Raw genomic sequence first — 19,821 nt, 5'->3', positions numbered from 1 at the left:
GCACGGGGGTCCACGATCCAGCAGTGTCCTCATCACAGCTGGTTTCACTGTGGTGAGGACACTGCTGGATCGTGGGACAGGTAAGTGTCTGTATGCTCTCATGCAGTATTTTAGTAACTGTGCGATATTTTACTGCATACTCAGATGCAGTAAGATATTGCTTAGTGAATTGTCAAACTTTTACTAGGCTTGATTATTCGACCGTGAACCGAACCGAGGGGTGTTCGGCCCAGGGGTGGACTGACCACTCATGGGGCCCCCGGGCAATAGGGAATCATGGGGCCCCTGTGTCCTTGCCCAAACTCAAAAAAGGTACCAGGGGCATCTCATGGGGCCCCCTACTGACCCCGGGCCCTCAAGCTGTGCCCGAGTTTCCAAATGGTCAGTCTGCCCCTGGTTCAGCCCATAACTACATGTCAGCAAGGGAGCAACTGTACTATGATGTCTGTATTTACAAAAAAAGACATGATTTGTAGCAGAACAAGGCATGGTAAGTCACGCCAGGGTCAATGATTAGCTGCAGTGAGCCCAAATTTGCTCTCCCCATATGGAAGAAAAATATATTCAAAATATATTTTAAAAATATTCTTCCCATATATATTGCCTTATATTTGAAATGCTACAATTTTGGCCATATTCAATATATGTCAAAATATATTTTTATCTATCCATTCAGTCATATCCAACCCTTGGTGATTGCATGGACCGTCACTCGTAAGCAACTTTTTCCATGAATTCTCTAAGCCAGGGGTCTGCAACCTTTAAGACATAAAGAGCCACTTGGACCCGTTTCCGAAGGGAAAAAAAAGACTGGGAGTCGCAAAACCATTGCAACATTTATAACAAATCCGACACTGCATATATTGCAAAAAGCACTCTGGTCATGAAGGGGGTTTAAGGGCCCAGTAAGCAAAGGGTTAATCAGGGCCACAGTGTATCGTCATAATCACAATCATAGCCTTAGGTCAGTGGTGGGCAACCTTTTTTTTCAACTGAGCCAAATCTCGCCAAAACCACGATTGAAATTTATTTTGACAGCCACATTTTTAAAACTGAAAATACATCCCCCATATAGTAATTCATCCCCCATAGTAATTCATCCCCCATATAGTAATTCATCCCCCATAGTAATTCATCCCCCATATAGTAATTCATCCCCCATAGTAATTCATCCCCCATAGTATTTCATCCCCCATATAGTAATTCATCCCCCATAGTAATTCATCCCCCATATAGTAATTCATCCCCCATAGTAATTCATCCCCCATATAGTAATTCATCCCCATAGTAATTCATCCCCCATATAGTAATTCATCCCCCATAGTAATTCATCCCCCATATAGTAATTCATCCCCCATATAGTAATTCATCCCCCATATAGTAATTCATCCCCCATAGTAATTCATCCCCCACATAGTAATTCATCCCCCATAGTAATTCATCCCCCATATAGTAATTCATCCCCCATATAGTAATTCTTCCCCCATAGTAATTCATCCCCCATATAGTAATTCATCCCCCATATAGTAATTCTTCCCCCATAGTAATTCATCCCCCATATAGTAATTCATCCCCCATAGTAATTCATCCCCCATATAGTAATTCTTCCCCCATAGTAATTCATCCCCCATATAGTAATTCATCCCCCATATAGTAATTCTTCCCCCATAGTAATTCATCCCCCATATAGTAATTCATCCCCCATAGTAATTCATCCCCCATATAGTAATTCATCCCCCATAGTAATTCATCCCCCATATAGTAATTCATCCCCCATAGTAATTCATCCCCCACATAGTAATTCATCCCCCATAGTAATTCATCCCCCATAGTAATTCATCCCCCATATAGTAATTCATCCCCCATATAGTAATTCATCCCCCATATAGTAATTCATCCCCCATAGTAATTCATCCCCCACATAGTAATTCATCCCCCATAGTAATTCATCCCCCATAGTAATTCATCCCCCATATAGTAATTCATCCCCCATATAGTAATTCTTCCCCCATAGTAATTCATCCCCCATATAGTAATTCTTCCCCCATAGTAATTCATCCCCCATATAGTAATTCTTCCCCCATAGTAATTCATCCCCCACATAGTAATTCATTCCCCATAGTAATTCATCCCCCATAGTAATTCATCCCCCACATAGTAATTCATCCCCCACATAGTAATTCATCCCCCACACAGTAATTCATCCCCCACATAGTAATTCATCCCCCATATTGTCTCAATTCACTTACCTTTGCTCCGCGCGTTCCTCTCGCTGTGTTCCCGCTCCGTTCTGGTCTTCAGGGCGGACTGAGAGAGGAGTTCGTCACTCTGCCCCGCCTACATCCTGGCTGCCCCACCTACATCCTGACAGCCAATGTTCCACGCTCCGCGGGCCGGATTTTTGAGGAGGGAGGGGAGCGGGCGCCCGGCACACAGAAGAGCCGCATGTGGCTCGCGATCTGCGGCTTGCCGACCACCTGGTGGGCAGTGTGCTCCGGAGCCGCAGCAAAGATGAAAAAGAGCCGCATGCGGCTCTGGAGCCGCGGGTTGCCGACACCCGCTCTAAGCAATTATTTTACAGGGTAGGTTGCCATGCTTTCCCCAACCCCTACCATGCAGGAGATCCCGCATGGCCAGGGATGAAAGTAGGACAATTTAGACAGGAGCCAATTAACCTACCAGCATGTCTTTGGAGTGTGGGAGGAAACCAGAGTACCCGGAGGAAACCCACACAGACACAGGGAGAACATGTAAACTCCATGCAGGAGGCACCATGGTTGGGAATCGATCCCATGACCCAATTACTGCAAGGCAGAAGTACTAACCACTAAACCACTGTGCCACCAATATTATTTTTATATATATACATATATACACATACATATATACATATATATATATATACACACTATATGTTGAAATGTGTTTTTTCTATATTACAAAATAATTAAAAAAATATTTTAAAAAATCTGAAGAATATATTTAAAAAATATATATTTTTTAAAGGCATTCTTCAGATTTTTTTTAACATAGAAAAAAGTCATTTTAACATGTATTTTACATATATTTGTAAATGCATTCCAAAAATGTCCAATGTAAAACTTGTATTTTTAAAGACATACAGTATATTTGAAATGTATTTTTAAAAATATTTTTCATATATTGTGTAATAAAAGTGCATTTCAACATGCAGCATATATATATATATTTATTGAAATATATTGAATATAGCCAACATTGTAGCATTTCACATATATGCCAAAATATTTGGTAACAATATTTTTAAAATATATTTCAAATATATTTTTCTTCCATGTGGGTGTGCTTGATGTTTTGGGCACAGCTTTCACAGTTCTGGTCCTTTTGTAACTTCTGAATACCGAAAGTCTTCTTTACAGTAAAAACTGTGAAACTGCGAAGTAGTCATCCCCAGCGGCTGCTTTTAACCAAGTTAGTAGATGGTTGCTGCTCCCTTTTCTTTATGGAACACACTCAATTGCTCCACATTCTAATCTAAATACTCATTTTCTACAACATTCTTTACCAACCACCCACCCTTGATGCTTCCCATGGTGACCTCAATTGCAGTTCCATACACCTAACGTATGGCTACATGACTGCGGGATACAAATTCTTATATATGTTGCATGAAAGATCCATTTAAAATATGTAAATATTTCATGTGTTTTCCAGCAATCATTTTATATTTCTGCACATATGCTTAGAGATTCTTATTTCTCTGAAGTACACTAAAGACATCTCATAAAATAAACACTCAAGTATAAATATACTGTAGTAATGGATAAAAAGGGTGAGGGCCTTGTTCTCAGAAACAGTTTAAAGGAGGAAGTGAGACATCATAAATAGGTAAATATTCCAATTACCAGCTATGAACCATGTCTTGCTGTTTGAAGATACCTGCAGTCAGGGGCGGACTGACAACTCATGGGGACCCCGGGCAATAGGAGAACATGGGGCCCCTGTGTCCTTGCCCAAACTCAAAAAAACCTATGAAAAAGGTACCAGGGGCATCTCATGGGGCCCCCTACTGACCCCGGGCCCGAGTTTCCAAATGGACAGTCCACTCCTGCCTGCAGTGCAGTAATGATCAATGCTCATCATTATGGGGAACAGAAGTCAAACAAGGAGCAAACTGCTGGCATGTTCCCCAATAAATTCCCACTGGCCTCTCATCTTCTCCAAATTTGCAACATGACTCAGAACAATGACCAGAACATCCTCACTAATTTAGATATTCTTCTTTTCAGCAAGCTGCCCTCACAGCAGGGAGACATACATGACACATTGCTCCTAACCACAGTTGGCAAAAAAGTAAAACTCACAAGTAAGGACTAAATCCAAGCCTACCTATGAGGCAGCAGGTTATACCGGAGAAACTGGTCAGGAAGGGCATTTCCATACTCCCAGATCTACTGAGGACACTTATGCCTGCAGCACGATAATGCAGGCCATATATGGTTTGAATCCCGATTTTGCGTCCGAAAATTGGAAACATTGTTTGCTCGGTAATCCGATGGTGCCATCATTGATTTCGAAAATCGGCCAACCAAGTCATAAAGTTCACTCCATTTAACATGCAAAACTTCTGTTCCTTCCAGGTCACGGCTCATGCGCATATTCTTTTTGGAAAAACGATCGTACGATTTGACCATCATTGAGTCAAAATTTTCCAACATGCCCGATCACCGAAAAGAGGAGCCATGAAAATCAGCCGGTGCCATTGACCCACTCACAGTGCGCAAATCTGCCGATTATTCTTAGGTCCGATTTTCGGATGAAAAATCGGTCGATTTTCGACCCACGTATGGCCGCCCTAAGTACTGAATACTTTATTTTGACCCTGCTCCAACATTTTGAACTTCCTATATTCTAAGGAACTCATGCACTAATATGCATAAAGAGATTGCTTCTTCTATTATTATGCCCAATCAGCTTCCACATGAAACAGACCTTACGAGTGTATGAGGGAGGTCCTGTTTATCCGAATGGTACCCCTAAATCATTGGGCACCAGAGGGAGGTGACGATACCATCATTTACATTATATTCCAATACAATTTGTTTCCTCCTCTGGACTACATCCGGTCTTGCTGTCCACCTGGGCTCTTCAATGTCCTTGATAGGATTTATTTGGTCATCTTTACAGTGTAAGAGGGAGGTCAGTGCTGATTATAAGCATTCGAAGGATTTCCTCCTCTGGACTGCACATTATTATTTCTACAAAATACTTCTTTTGCAATACATCTTCTTTCCAAATGGCATAAAGTCATAACATGAGGAACATCTCTTTAATGAGGACTTTACTTCCTTAACTTTGGAAATCCATGTGCAGAGCATTGTTGGTCATTAAGGGATAATGTCGATGTTTATATATGGCCTATTAATATTCCCCAAGTTCAAAAGGGGGAACAATGTGAGATCTGTGGAGTGCTTTCATGTGTCAAGGAGTCGTTCATGTGTTTTTTGACCACAAGACTTATTATTTTATGTTTAGTATATTTTAATTAAAAACCCACTAGTCCTGGTTGAATCCATAACTAATCATTTTAGTTTGGTTTACATAAGGACTAAGGTATGCAAAGTGATTCATGATCTCGTAGGTCTCTCTCTGGAGGACGACCCAGCTGCATGCCTCCTACACCTCAGCACGCTCTCTAAGCAGAAGTACTGTAAATCCCTGGTACTACATTTACTCAGCACTGCCAGGTCCTGTATCCCATCCAATTGGAAATGATAGCAAACCCCATCCCTAGGCCAAAGGCTTAAAGCGATAGATGAAGGGAGATATTAAAAGACTTGGTTCTGTTGGATCCATTGTTGATACTGCATAGCAGGGGCAGACTGACCATTCAAGCACTCGGGCACTGCCCGAGGGCCCGAGGTCAGTAGGGGGTACCATGAGATGCCCCTGGTACCTTTTCATTGGCTTTTTCATAGGCTTTTTTGGGCGTGGGTGAGGACACAGGGGCCCCATGATCCCATATTGCCCGGGGGCCCCATGAGTTGTCAGTCTGCCCCTGCTGCATAGCATACCAGGACCTATGGGTCAGTGGCACAACCCAGCAGATAGGTTAGGGAATGACCCTACTTTTCCTACTTCCTCACAACATCTGTTCCTTTAACCACCCCCCCTTTTCAACTTGGAACTACTATCCCCGATATATTGAAAATATATATGGGGTCTTTTTTATCACCCTTGCAGGCAGATCCATTTGTGATTCTGGTCACAATCCCTGGGCAGTCACCCCATAACTTTTCTATGCTTGAATGATGGACACAATTACTCTTGTTATAGCAACCAAAAAAACCCCAAAACTCACAAGTAACTACCTGTCCAGATTTCAGACACAAAAATACTAGACCCTGTTGAAGGTGGATTTCTGCATAACCCCCAAAACATGTTGGCTGTCAACCATTGATAAGACCTTTTTTCACTATTGATTAGACCTGTTTTCACAATTAAAAAATTGCATCTGGGCCAATTCCTAGGGCTTGGAGCCGGGGTATGAATGTTACTTCAGATAAAAAGAAAAAAAAAAAAAAAAAAGAATGTTTACTCACATGTATTAATTAACATCTTCTACCTTATTATTATTATTATTATTATTATTATTACATCGAGTTTATATAGCGCCAAAGGGTTTGCTCAGCGCTGTACAATAGGGGGGACAATACATGGCACAGTACAAAAACAGACAGCGCACGAGGGGTAAGAGGGCCCTACTCTTTCAAGCTTACAATCTAGGAGGGAGGGGGTAGTGGAACAATAGGAGAGAATATCTTAAAGAGAAGCCGAAAGCTGCAACCTAATAGAGTCAGTTAGAGGGAAAATGGCTAGTCATCAATATTGCCTATGGTCTCCCTGTAGCTGACCTTTTTCCCCATTACTCAAAAGTAACTACCTGTCCAGATTTCAGACACAAAAATACTGGACCCTGTTGAAGGTGGATTTCAGCATAACACCCAAAACATGTTGGCTGTCAACTGTTGAGAAGACCTTTTTTCACAATTGATAAGACCTGTTTTCACAATTAAAAAATTGCATCTGGGCCAATTCCTAGGGCTTGGAGCCGGGATATGAATGTTACTTCAGATAAAAAAAAAAGGGTGTTTGCTTACATGTATTAATTAACATCTTCCACCTTAAAGAGAAGCCAAAAGCTGTACCCTAATAAAGTCAGTTAGAGGGAAAATGGCTAGTCCTCAATATTGCCTATGGTCTCCCTGCAACGGACCTTTTCCCCATTACTGACTTGCCATTCTTTGTTCTGCACTGTGCCTTTGCATGGAAGTGACTAATTTGGAGGCAGGGCTTTGCTGCCATATAGCATAGCCTCCGGCAAAAAGAGCAGTGTACGGCACAGTAGTGATAGCATCAAATCTTCTAAGGCTAGCATTTAGAGGCAGCAGTGCCTTAGATGATCTCGCATGGCACATATATAACTACGGGGCTGTAGGAACGGGAGTGCCCAGGCACCCTCACATACCGGAAAGTGCACTGATATTTTTCTAGGAGAATTTCCAGACACAGGTACTGTTTAGGGCTAATCACCAGTATTGCCTGTGGTATACCTGCAGCTGATCTTTTCCCATGTATGGACGTGCCATACCTTATTATACCATTAGGGGCAGACTGACCATTTGGAAACTCGGCACTGCCTGAGGGCCCAGGGTCAGTAGGGAGCCCCATGAGATGCCCCTGGTACCTTTTTCATAGGCTTTTTTGAGTTTGGGCAAAGACACAGGGGCCCCATGATCCCCTATTGCCCGGGGGCCCCATGAGTTGTCAGTCCACCCCTGTATATCTGTGACATACTTAACCGAGACAGGGTCTTTTGGAGGGGACTAGGGGCTAGCCTTCTACCCACCAATTATGGCCAATGGAGGAGACTGGGGATTTTGTCTGGTTCTCCTGGTCAGAGCATGGAAAAGAGCTCAGCTCAGCCTCTGATCACATGGAGAGAAGATCATTCTCTAATGAAGGACAATAACGTGATGAATGCTGAGAGTGAGGCTTGGATTAATTCTCTGAATAAAGACAATAAAGCTTCCCTTCTGGATTGGATGGAAAGGTGTAATATTAATCTTGTTTAGGTTAATGGTCAGACTGGGTTGGAGAAGCTCCTCCACTTGGGACAGACATACTTATTACCAATCTACCTAATAAAATCAAGATAAATTAACTCCACTGTTTCAGACTGCTGGAACATTGTATGAGTTTTGTCTCATGACTTTTCTAGTGGACAGATTATACAAATGAAAGGCAAACACCTGAAAGACAGCATGTGTAATGCACTTTGTATATCCCGGGGTGTGGGCTTGTTGCCGGGCTGTGTGGGGTGGGCTACTAGCTGGTCAGGCTGATCACTGTTAGCTGTTAATTATATAATACTGTTTGATTATATCACTGTGTTAGCTGTTGATTAGATGTACTGTTAGATATACTGATGATATTACTGTTTACAGATTTCATTGTGTAGGATCATATGATCAAGCTCTTATCTGATTTTGTGTGGTATAACTTCTGTGAGAATTTTCAATAAAGTTGAGGTCCAGTTGCACCCAAGCTAGTGTCGTCTAGTCCTTGGGTGCAATGCCCAGCTATTATACCTTGGTCCTGTGTCCCAGCGGTGAGGAAGCAGTTCTCTGACGGAGGCGCTCAAACGTGGTGCCAGGCAGTCTGTCACAATACCAGACAATACCAGCCATCTTGCAATAGGCAGGGCTTTGCTTCCTCATGTTCACAGTGATCAGATCATCAATGATATGACTAAACCTCACAAAAAATCTTGTGAGGTTAGCTGTTAGAGGCAGCAGTGCCTTAGATATCACAGTGCAGATATACAGCTATGAGGCTGAAGGCACGGGAATGCCTAGGCATATCTACATACTGGCAAGTGATCTGCAACATTCAGGAGGAATCCAAGAAAAAATAAATAAATCTTGTACTGATTAATTAACATTCCTAAATGTCCCTATAACAAAGTATATCTTAATTTGATTCAGTTCCATTTTAGAACAAGTGTCAGGGAATGGGAATATCGCTGCGGCGATCGAATCCGCACATGCGTAGAGTCCTGACAAAACGTACAGGCAGGCGGGCACTAGGACCCAGGCGCGCCTGTCACCAATGATGGCGCCGGGCAAGCACTAGGACCCAGGAGCGCCTGTCAGGAGTCGGGCGGGCTATTTAAACCCAATTCTTGCAATGCTCAAGTGCCGTATGGTCTTTCCTGTGTTCCTGTGAGTTTACTTTGCTGCTGACCCTGCCTGATCCTGATCTGCTGACTTCTCCTGCTCTGACCCCTGGCTTGCCTGACCATTCTCCTGGCTGCTCCTGCACTTTTGATCTCCTGTTGTCAAACCCGGACCGTGACCCGTTTATTCTTCTGCCTGCTGTTTTGTACCGACCTGCTCCGCTGTTACCGACCCGGCCTGTCTGACCTCGCTTACTCTACGTCCTCACATCAGACTCTCACCTGCTGCGTACCACCGACAGGTGCCTCTACCACAGCTGGTTGCACCCAGGGGCCGCGACCTGGTCTCGGCTTGCTCCAAGTCCATCCCCACCATCAGGGGCTCTGGTGAACAAGCAGGTTGGAACTTAGATTCCGCGCCCTGGGGAATTCTGGTCTGTGGAGCGCTAGAGGCTACCACCAGCTGGTCCCTAACAACAAGACTACAGTATACTACAATCAGCATCATCTTTGTGACTATTGTGGCTGTTGGTGCAACTTATATACAAAAAAAAAAAAAAAAAGCACAACAGAAATACATTCCCTTCATTGTCATATTGCTTACCTCTTTCATAAATTACTATCCAAATTAATAATGTTCTTTGTCCCCCATAGGGAAGCCAAAAATGGCAAATTGTGAAAAAACGGTAACCTAACAATGACCTCAGCACAGCGCACTTTCCTCTTTATTCTCTTCTGATGACTTTATGGAGCGAGTACTTTCTGAAGCTTGCTTCTGCTTATTAGAATGAGATTTTAGCCCCTGTAGTCTGGCTAAGGCAAGCAGCATATCCAATAAACACATTACACCTTGTCCTGACATCTTCCTCAGAAAAAATAATACAGACTTACCACATTTCCTGGTAACCCCCGAGCTCCAGGTTGTCCGGCAGGACCAACCGGACCCTGTTAAAAGATGAAAAAATTTATATTGGTAGGCATACTCTAATAAAATACAAAAGTAAGAATCCTTTTAACACACTTTTCTTCTTTAGCTTTTGAAACCCCCAAGTTGGGTTTTTGGTTTATTGTAAATTAGACCTCCAAGTAGGTATAAAGGAATTTATCTATTATGTTCAGTACTAAAAATACAGCATTTGAATGATTGTATATATTTTGTAAATAAGGTAACTATACTATATGCAGGGGCGTATTTACCACAAGGCAAACAAGGCACTAGCCTAGGGCAGCAGTTTTCAGGGGGGAAGCACCCCCCCCCAGAAGAAGGGATGAAAGAAGGGACATGTGCGCCATGGGAAACAGGTGGGATCTGAGAGAGGCTGCGGGCTGCTTGATGGTGTATGTAGAACCTGACTCTCGTTCCTGGGATGTCCAGAGCTGTGAAGATGAGTGTCTTTTTCTCTATCACTGGGGGGGTAGTGGAAGGCCAATGTTGTTGGGGTGTTGTTGGTCAATGTCAGGCTCTCTCCGCAGGAGAGGGAAGGGGGGGGGGGGGGTGTTGGTCGGTATCCGTGAAGGCAGACAATTTTTGTGTTGCCTAGGGCAGCACAAAGCCTAAATACACTACTGACTGTATGGCCAAAAGTAGGTGGACAGCACTTCAAAAGTATTGAGTTCAGGTATTTCTGTTAATGCTATATGCTATAAAATAAAAACACATTTTAGATGATTTTGCTCTTCCAACCTCATGGTAACAGTTAGGTGAAGGCCCTTCTCTGTTTTACCATGACTAGTCCCCTGTGTACAAAGCCAGCTCCATAAAGACATGGTTTAAAGAGTTTGTTGTGGAGGAACTTGATGTCCTGCACAGAACCTTGACCTCAACCTTACTGAACATTTTTATGTTTCAATATTTTTATTGAGTTTTAAGGATAAACAGGGAAAAAACAGGGAAAAGAGATAAGGTTCAATCATACAACATTACAGTAGACAAATATGGCTGATCAATTTGTTGTAGATCTGCCCTCTGGACATACTAAACATTTTTGAGAAGACTTGGAATGCCAATTGTGAGCCAGTTCTTCTCATCCAACATCTGTACCTGATGGCTGAATCGGCACAAATTCCCATTCCTAAACTCTTGTGAAAAGCCAACCCATAATTTTGTGCATGGTTTTGGAAAGGGATATCCAACCAGCTCATAAAGGTTTGATGGTCAGGGGTCCAATATCTTCTGGTCATTAGCTATATTACGTGAAAATGTATTATGTATCACTTATGGCATGCAGCTGAAACATATCAAACAAGCATAACCACCATGGTGCTTGGAAAATGGCTCTTCTGCAAAAGAAGCAGGATATCTTACTGTATATACAGTACATACAAGAACGACACACCTCCAGGGCCGGACTTAGCCTGTCTGATTTGGGGGTGCAGTAAAACATGTCAGGGGGGCAGAGGATGCAAGGTTAGCAGGGCAGTGTATAGGAGTCAGTAGAGCCGTGTACAGGGGGTTGGCAGTTTGTAGGGCAGTGTTCAGGGGTTAGTATGGCAGAGGGGTCAACAGGACAGAAGATAGGTGTCAGCAGTGCAGAGGAGAGGGGTTAGCAGGGTACAGGGGTCAGCATGGCAGTAGACAGCGGTCAGCAGAGTTGAGGACAGGGTCACTGTTGGCAGGACACTTAAGAGATCTCCTCCCCACACAGCACATAGCTGAGATCAATATTCCTCCACACAATGTGTAGCTGGCTACTGCAGCTGCCAATCCAATCAGGGAATTTCACAGGTCAGAACTGCAACTGCAGCCAGCTACACATTGTACAGACCGATGCTGTGGGGAATCTGATCTCAGCTACGTGTTATGTGGGGGGAGGAGATCTGTTGAGTGCCTTGTGTGCAGTGCACAGTACCAGGACAAGGTCGCCCAGCACTCAAGGTGAAGATGACAAACTGCACCCCTCCCCCCCCCCAAAAAAACAGCACCAATCGGGTGCGGACTGACCATTTGTAAACTTGGGCACTGCCCGAGGGCCCGGGGTCAGTAGGGGGCCCCATGAGATGCCCCTGGTACCTTTTTCATAGGCTTTTTTGAGTTTGGGCAAGGACACAGGGGTCCCACGATCCCCTATTGCCCGGGGGCCCCATGAGTGGTCAGTCCGCCCCTGGTAATCAACACGGTCACCGCTAAGCATAAATTCCTTCTGCAAAGCCCAAATTCTACCAAAAAAAAAATGCAAAACTTCCCCATTCTCACAGTCCAATCCCCCCTTCCAGCTCAAATCCCCCCAATAACTAACAAATCTTCCATGCCCCAAAAATCACCCCTCCTAGCACACGTCCTCTTTCCTTCCAAATCCCCCCTCCTAGTACAAACCCCTCTCCCCCAAATTCCCCTTCCTAGTACAAATTCTCCCCCCAAATCCCCCCTCCTAGTACAAATTCTCTTCCTAATCCCCCCAGTACAAATCCCCACTCCCAGTTTAAATCCTTTACCAAATTTCCCCTTCTAGTACAAATCCCCCCTCCCCCCCCTCTCCTAGCACAATCCTCTCCCCAAATCCCCCATCCTAGTACAAATTCTCCCACTCCTAGCACAAACCCTCTCCCCCAAATCCCTACTCCTAGCGTAAATCCCCTTCTTGAATCTCCCCTCCTAGTAGAAATTCTCTCCCCAAATCACCCCTCGTAGTACATATATTTCCTCTAAATCCCCCCTCCTGGCACAAATCCTCCCCCCAGTACAAATCCCCCCCCCACAAAAATAATCCCCCCTCCTAGTAAAAATCACCCCTCCTAGTACTACAAATTCCCCCTATACCCCCTTCTAGTATAAATACGTCCCCACCAAAAAAAAAATCCTCTTTCTAGCACAACTGCCTACAAGTTACCCTTCCCAGCACAAATCCCTGCTTACCGAAATCACCCTAGTAGCACACATCACCCCCAGTTCCCCCCACCTAGCACTAATCCCCCCTCCCAAATCCTCCTCCTAGCACAATCCCCCCCCCCCCCATTCTCCCCTTCTAGCACGAATCTTCCCTAATTCTGCCTCCTAACACATCCCCCCCCCACGGGCGGACTGACCATTTGGGAACTCGGGCACTGCCCGAGGGCCCAGGGCCAGAAGGGGGCCCCATGAGATGCCCCTGGTACCTTTCATAGGCTTTTTTGAGTGTGGGCAAGGACACAGGGGCCCCATGATCCCCTATTGCCCGGGGGCCCCATGAGTTGTCAGTCTGCCACTGCCCCCCCCCCCAACTACTCTTCCCAGCACAATCAGCCCCCCACTACCCCTCCTGCACAAGCTCTCCCTCCCTCAATCTTACAGGAGCAACAGTAGTGAGGAGCTCTCTGTGATCTCCACCTCCTGTCATAACAGCGATCCTCCATGCTGCAGGTTACATAGGATCACTATTACATCTGACGGTACACGGCTTCATTACCCCCCCCCCCCCCATTTCCTCCAAAGACTGCTCAACTGTTGGAAATGTGGATGGGGGTCGGATGTAATAGCTATCCTATGTAATGTAGGATGTGCTCCTGTCTGGACTATTTTCTTTAGATAACTGTGGCTGGCCATGAGTAAAGGGATGGGGGATAAAGCTCAGCGGGCACAGCACCATGTAAATGGGAGGAGGGGGGTGCAACTGGAAATTGGGGGAGAACAGCCCAACCCAGCACCCCCGTAGATCCGGACATGCACACCTCCCTTCTTTCTCCTAGAGAAGATGGGATTGTCTTGATTAGTTAGTTTCCACAGGCAAAATAAACAGCCAACAGCAAAAAAAAAAATATTGTTGTATGAGCTTTTTACTGTATTTATATGCTTTTGGTTGTGTGTACTCAAGTATATATATCTTTTATTAGATAATACAATTAGCCCCTGAAGAAGCGATTGCTGTCACGAAACATGTTGGCCCAATTTTTCCAGCTCTAGAATGTCCCTCACCCCCCCCATAGGATCATCCTGGTGGTTTATTTTATGTCTTATCACGGGTTTTTGTTCCTTATATATGGTGGGCTTTGGTACATTGTTTGCGGGGACATTGTACAATGATCTTTTAATTGAATAGAAAATAATAGTATAGAGAAAAAAATAGAATATATTAGAACAGAATAGAATAAAATAGAAAGACTATAGCTGTCTTCTGAAATTCGAATTTTGAAAAGAATAGAGTAAAACAGAATAGAACAGAAAAGAATAAAATAGAACAGAAAAGGATAGAATAAAATTGAATATAATAGAATATATTAGAACAGAATAGAATAAAACAGAAAGAATATAGCTGTCTTCTGAAATTCAAATTTCAAAAAGAATAGAGAAAAACAGAATAGAACAGAAAAGGATAGAATAAAATTGAATATAATAGAATATATTAGAACAGAATAGAATAAGACAGAAAGAATATAGCTGTCTTCTGAAATTCCAATTTTCGAAAAGAATAGAGAAAAACAGAATAGAACACAATAGAATAGAAAAGAATATAATAAAGTAGAACAGAAAAGGATAGAATAAAATTGAATATAATAGAATATATTAGAACAGAATAGAATAGAATAAAATAGAAAGAATATAGCTGTCTTCTGAAATTCCAATTTCGAAAAGAATAGAGAAAAACAGAATAGAACAGAATAGAAAAGAAAAGAATAGAATAAAATAGAACAGAAAAGAATAGAATAAAATAGAATATAATAAAAAGGAACAGAATAGAAAAGAATAGAATACAAAAAAACAATTGAATAGAATAGAGTAGAATAGACTAGAAAAGAATAGATTGAAAAATAAAAGTATAGAATAGAAAATAGTAGAGCGGAATAGAATACGAAAAAAAAAAAAGATTAGAATATAATAGAATACAATAAAATAGAAAGAATAAAACCATCTTCCAAAATTAGATTATGGAATTTTTTTGTAGAATAAAAGCAGATATTCATCACAATGAATTAGGATTGATTCGATATTTTCCATTCAAATTTGATTTCAATACTTCGCATCCATTGGAATATTTTGAATCTGGTCGAAAACGAATAAACGAAAAAAAATTGTCTTATGAATACAACAAAATGAAATTAGTAACTTGACAAATCCATCTGAAAAGAGATGAAAGTAATATTTTGGTTGTCACGTCTAGTACTTATTGCATACTTACAGCCTCGCCGTTTGTTCCACGCTCTCCTTTATCCCCATCCTGTCCTTTTGGGCCCTGCAGAAATACAATGCCAGATGTAAGAATGAAGGAAATAGATTCTTGCATGTATGCATGCGCAGCTTTTAACGTGTTAGTCCAGCTACATGTCCCTACCAGATTTCCCAAAGCAAGCTGGCCAAAGCCTACGGCCATTACAAAGTATTGGAAATGCAGTCAGTGCTGGATGCTCCCATAGGAGACCAACACATCCAGGACCAGGGGCGGACTGACCATTTGGAAACTTGGGCACTGCCCGAGGGCCCGGGGTCAGTAGGGGGCCCCATGAGATGCCCTTGGTACCTTTTTTATAGGCTTTTTTGAGTTTGGGCAATGACACAGGGGTCCCATGATCCCCTATTGCCCGGGGGCCCCATGAGTTGTCAGTCCGCCCCTGTCCAGGACTCATTCCCACTGCTGTGGTATAGGGCACAAAGTACATTGCCTGCAGAAATAGAACTGTTTTCCGTGAAGGCGGTTCACACTTCTTTGCCTCGGCTCATGATTGAAAGAACTGAAATCCAATGAAAGAAAGGAACAGTCAGACTGGGAAGAAAAGAGCTTGATGATAATGTACATCTTACAGCCAGGAACTGAGGCGGGCCCAACCTGACTTGTAGTGCACATTGTGAGAGGCTCACAGTGTGCAGTGAAGTCAAAGTAATCAATTTCTGTACAGGAAAGAGGTATGTACAGGAGTAAAGAGAAATGCCTATGTGACTCGCTCTTCTTTCATCTACATGACAATGGTGGTGCTGGTCACTGGCCCAGTGCTGGAAGAGAGGAGGGGATTGAAGGGGTGCTAGAGGAGAGAGGAGGGGAAGGGTGCTGGAGGAGCAGCCAGGAGAGGAGTGGAGGAGTGCTGGAGGAGAAAAGAGGAGAGAAGAGAAGGAGTGCAAGAAGAGAAAAGAGGAGAGAAGGGAAGGGGTTCTGGAGGAGAGAAGATGAGAGAAGGGGGTGAGTTCTGGAGGAGAGAAGAGGAGGGGTTCTGGAGGAGAGAAGAGGAGAGAAGGGGATGGGTTCTGGAGGAGAGAAGAGGAGAGAAGGAGAGGAGTTCTGGAGAAGAGGAGAGAAGGGGAGGGGTTCTGGAGGAGAGAAGAGGAGAGAGGAGGAGAGAAGGAGAGGAGTTCTGGAGAAGAGGAGAGAAGGTGAGGGGTTCTGGAGGAGAGAAGAGGAGAGAAGGGGAGGGGTTCTGGAGGAGAGAAGAGGAGAGAAGGGGAGGGGTTCTGGAGGATAGGAGAGGAGAAGACAGGAGGAGTTCTGGAGGAGAGAAGAGGAGAGAATGGGAGGGGTGCTAGAGGAGCAAAGAGGAGAGAAGGGGAGGAGTGCTGGAGGAGAGATGCAGATAAGAGAGGAGGGGAGGGGTTCTGGAGGGGAGGTGAAGAGAAAAGGGAAGGGGTGCTGGAGGAGAGAAGAGGTGAAGAGAGGAGGGGAGGTGTGCTGGAGGAGAACAAAGGAGAAGAGAGGAGGGGAGGGGTTCTGGAGGAGATGAGAAGAGAAGAGGGGAGGTGTGCTGGAGGGGAGAAGAGAGGAGAGGATGGGAGGTGTGCTGGAGGGGAGAAAAGGAGAAGAGAGGAGAGGAGTACTGGAGGGGAGAAGAGGAGAGGAGTGCTGGAGGGGAGGAGAGGAGAGGATGGCTGGAAGGGAGGAAATGAGAGGAGTGCTGGAGGGGAGAAGAGGAGATGATAGAAGAGAGGAGAGGAGTGGAATGATAGAGGGAAGAAGAGGGGAGGAGAGGAGAGGAGAGCAACAGGTTCACTTAACTGCCCCCCCTTTCACCACTACACATCATTTTCCAGGAGTACAGAACAATGCTTCTTTAACAGTGGATGCAGACGTGTATTTATTAAAAAAGTAATTAAAAGCAATGTCATTGCCACTAGTAAAAGCACATTGAATCTGACTTTTTCTAGCCTATAATCATCCCCTGTATAGAAGAACGCAGAGTGGTGGAGGGAGGGGCCATACTTTGGGTCAGTCAAGTATCTCACATGCACATGTGCTAATCAGGGACATGCTGAATGGAGGAGGGAGCAGAGAGATGACCTCATCAGTCTGCTGGTGCCCCATCACTTCCCTACCACATGTTGGAGGTGGAGGTGACTTAGCTGTTTCAGGTCACAAAGCTGACTCCACAGTCTGGTGGGGCTGTGTAAATTTCAGGAACCATTGGGCAGAAAACCAAATCTATTGGCAGATACAGTAAATCCGCTCGGATATATATTATTTTAACTCTATATTTGGCAGTTTTCCTGGAGTTCAGCCTTAAAGAAATCTTCATTACTTGGCATCTTTCTGATCTTTGAAAAATGAAAACCAGCCGGGCAATAAACCTGCGAAGGATTTTCAGCCCTGTGTGGTCTTCTTAGCACGGTCATAACAGTCATTTGTTACTGGTGTGAATGTGAAGGTGTATTGCTCAGTCCAGCGTCCTCAGTACACCATGCACGTTCACAAAGGCTTTACTGCTCCCCGAGAATAATAAAACGACCCGGCAGGGTCCCTGATGAATATTAAAGCTGAACTCCAGGATCCAGCCAACTTTACACTCCTAACTCTCTACCCCCTACCCCCATTCACATTCAAAATGTTACATTTGTGTCTTACTTTTCCCGTAATCATGTTTTTCTGCCTCGTGATTCTATCATTTGTTGCCTACGATTGGACTGTGGCTAGACACTTGGAAAGGATCTATGGAGGTGTCGAGATCACTTCTGCTGTCATTATTTGGGGAATATCAGAACTATAACTCCTGTGAATCAATAGGAAGTGCGATGATGTCGTGGGTGTGTATGTAGCCCAGGGTTGTCCTTTGCTAAATGCCGAGATAGCTACCAATCGATGTCTGTGGTTGGGTTTTGAACAGATCATACCCCTCCCCCAATGAAGGAAGCATGATATCAGAACATCACTGCTCCTTTACCCTACCAGAGAGAAAAGACCTGTGGCACATCCCTGCACGTGCAGATTTCTGCACGTGCATTGGTCTATCAGTAAAACTGTCTCCTGGGATGTGTGATGTGGACATCCTAGGAGGCAGTGTGGGGGGGGGTACATTATTCTCTCCTAGGCCAGAAAGCAGGAAGAGCTGAGCTACAGAACTAAGAAAGGAAAGAAAAATGTTAAAGAATGTGGAAACATGATCCAGTTGTGGAAGATGGAGAGGGAAGAACCAGGGGCAAAATAACTATAGTATATTGATGGGTGAAGGTCCACATGAATATGTGTCTGCCCCATTCAATCCCTGAGCAGCTACTTTCAGAGATATGGTCTGAGAAGATGATAAACCGTCTCTATCCTGGATCCCCCTCCCCGCAAGGAGACCTGAATTAAAAAAACTTCTGTTGGGGCCTGGCCTCAGCATTATGCTTAGAATAGGTAGCACAATGGAGGAGTATATATAAGGGCAGGTGGGGTTGGCTCACAATAGACAGTGAAAGGCTGTCTAGAGAGTCGGAGACATATCGCATGAGCAATCCCTAGAAACATCATCACTATTAGACCATTTACCTTAGGGAGATAGCTTTGGGAGATATGGAGTCGAAGAGGAGGGCTTTCATTCCTAAACCCCCCAGGGCACAAGACTCCTGACAGGAGCAAGGCACTCTTGTCTACCTAGGTTGAAGCCATGAAGCCAGGTGCCACCTGCTTCTTAGGAACCTGCCAAAGCCAGTCCTCCAAACACTTGGTGAGGGCTTTCCTGAAGAGGAACCCCTGACTGGGAAGAGGAAAAAAATCCAAAGGCCACAGATCCTATCTCTGACATCAGAGGGATCCCCCCTCCCTGCGAGTAGGCCTGAACTAAAATACTTCTGTTGGGGTCTGGCCTCAGGATTATTTGTGCACCTGAATGCTTTGAATAGGTAGCACCATGGAGAAGTCTATTTAAGGGCAAGTGGGGTTGGCTCACAATGGACAGTAAAAGGCTGTCTAGAGAGTCGGGGTCTTATCGCATGAGCAATCACTAGCAAAATTATTACTATTAGACCTTCTACCTTAGGGAGATAGTTTTCGGAGATATGGAGTCGCTCCCACTGCCCCCTTGCTAGTGAAGAGAATTTGGCAGTTTTTTGGAGCAATTCTATGGAGGTAAGTGGAGCTCTCCTAGGGTTTTTTTTTTTTTTTTTAGCTCTGCGGTGTTGTGTTTGTCAAAACTCTGTGAACAAAAAAAGCGAACTGTGAAGTCGCAGCAGGCCAAAAAGTGCACAAGGGTACAGTAAGGGTCTGACTTCCGAAGAGGAGGGCCTTCATTCCTAAACCGCCCCAGAGAACAAGACTCCTGACAAGGGCAAGGCACTCTTGTCTACCTAGGCTGAAGCCAGGTGCAACCTGCTTCTTAGGAACCTGCCAAAGCCAGACCTACAAGCACTTGGTGAGGGTTTTCCTGAAGGGGAACCCTTGACTGGGAAGAGGAAAAAAATCTAAGGCCAGAGACAAGGGCGGACTGACAACTCATGGGGCCCCCGGGCAATAGTGGAT

The 19,821-nt window shown here is 44.3% G+C and overlaps 1 protein-coding gene across 1 annotated transcript in view; it reads right to left on the bottom strand.

The window, feature by feature from the left end:
- The window catches only part of COL22A1 (collagen type XXII alpha 1 chain), a 665,084-nt gene that overhangs the window by 205,334 nt on the left and 439,929 nt on the right, over window positions 1-19,821 (bottom strand). The window contains exons 36-37 of the mRNA XM_089654647.1: window positions 15,307-15,360; window positions 10,109-10,162 (exon numbers count right to left, since the gene is read on the bottom strand). Of these exons, the coding sequence (XP_089510773.1) occupies window positions 10,109-10,162; window positions 15,307-15,360 (108 nt within the window). The remainder of the gene's footprint in view (window positions 1-10,108; window positions 10,163-15,306; window positions 15,361-19,821) is intronic.

The sequence above is a fragment of the Staurois parvus genome, unplaced genomic scaffold (genome assembly GCF_062004578.1).
Source record: "Staurois parvus isolate SC_StPar_1 unplaced genomic scaffold, SC_StPar_1.0 ptg000783l, whole genome shotgun sequence".
In the NCBI taxonomy this organism is placed as follows: domain Eukaryota; kingdom Metazoa; phylum Chordata; class Amphibia; order Anura; family Ranidae; genus Staurois; species Staurois parvus.
This window is presented reverse-complemented; position numbering and strand designations above follow the sequence as displayed.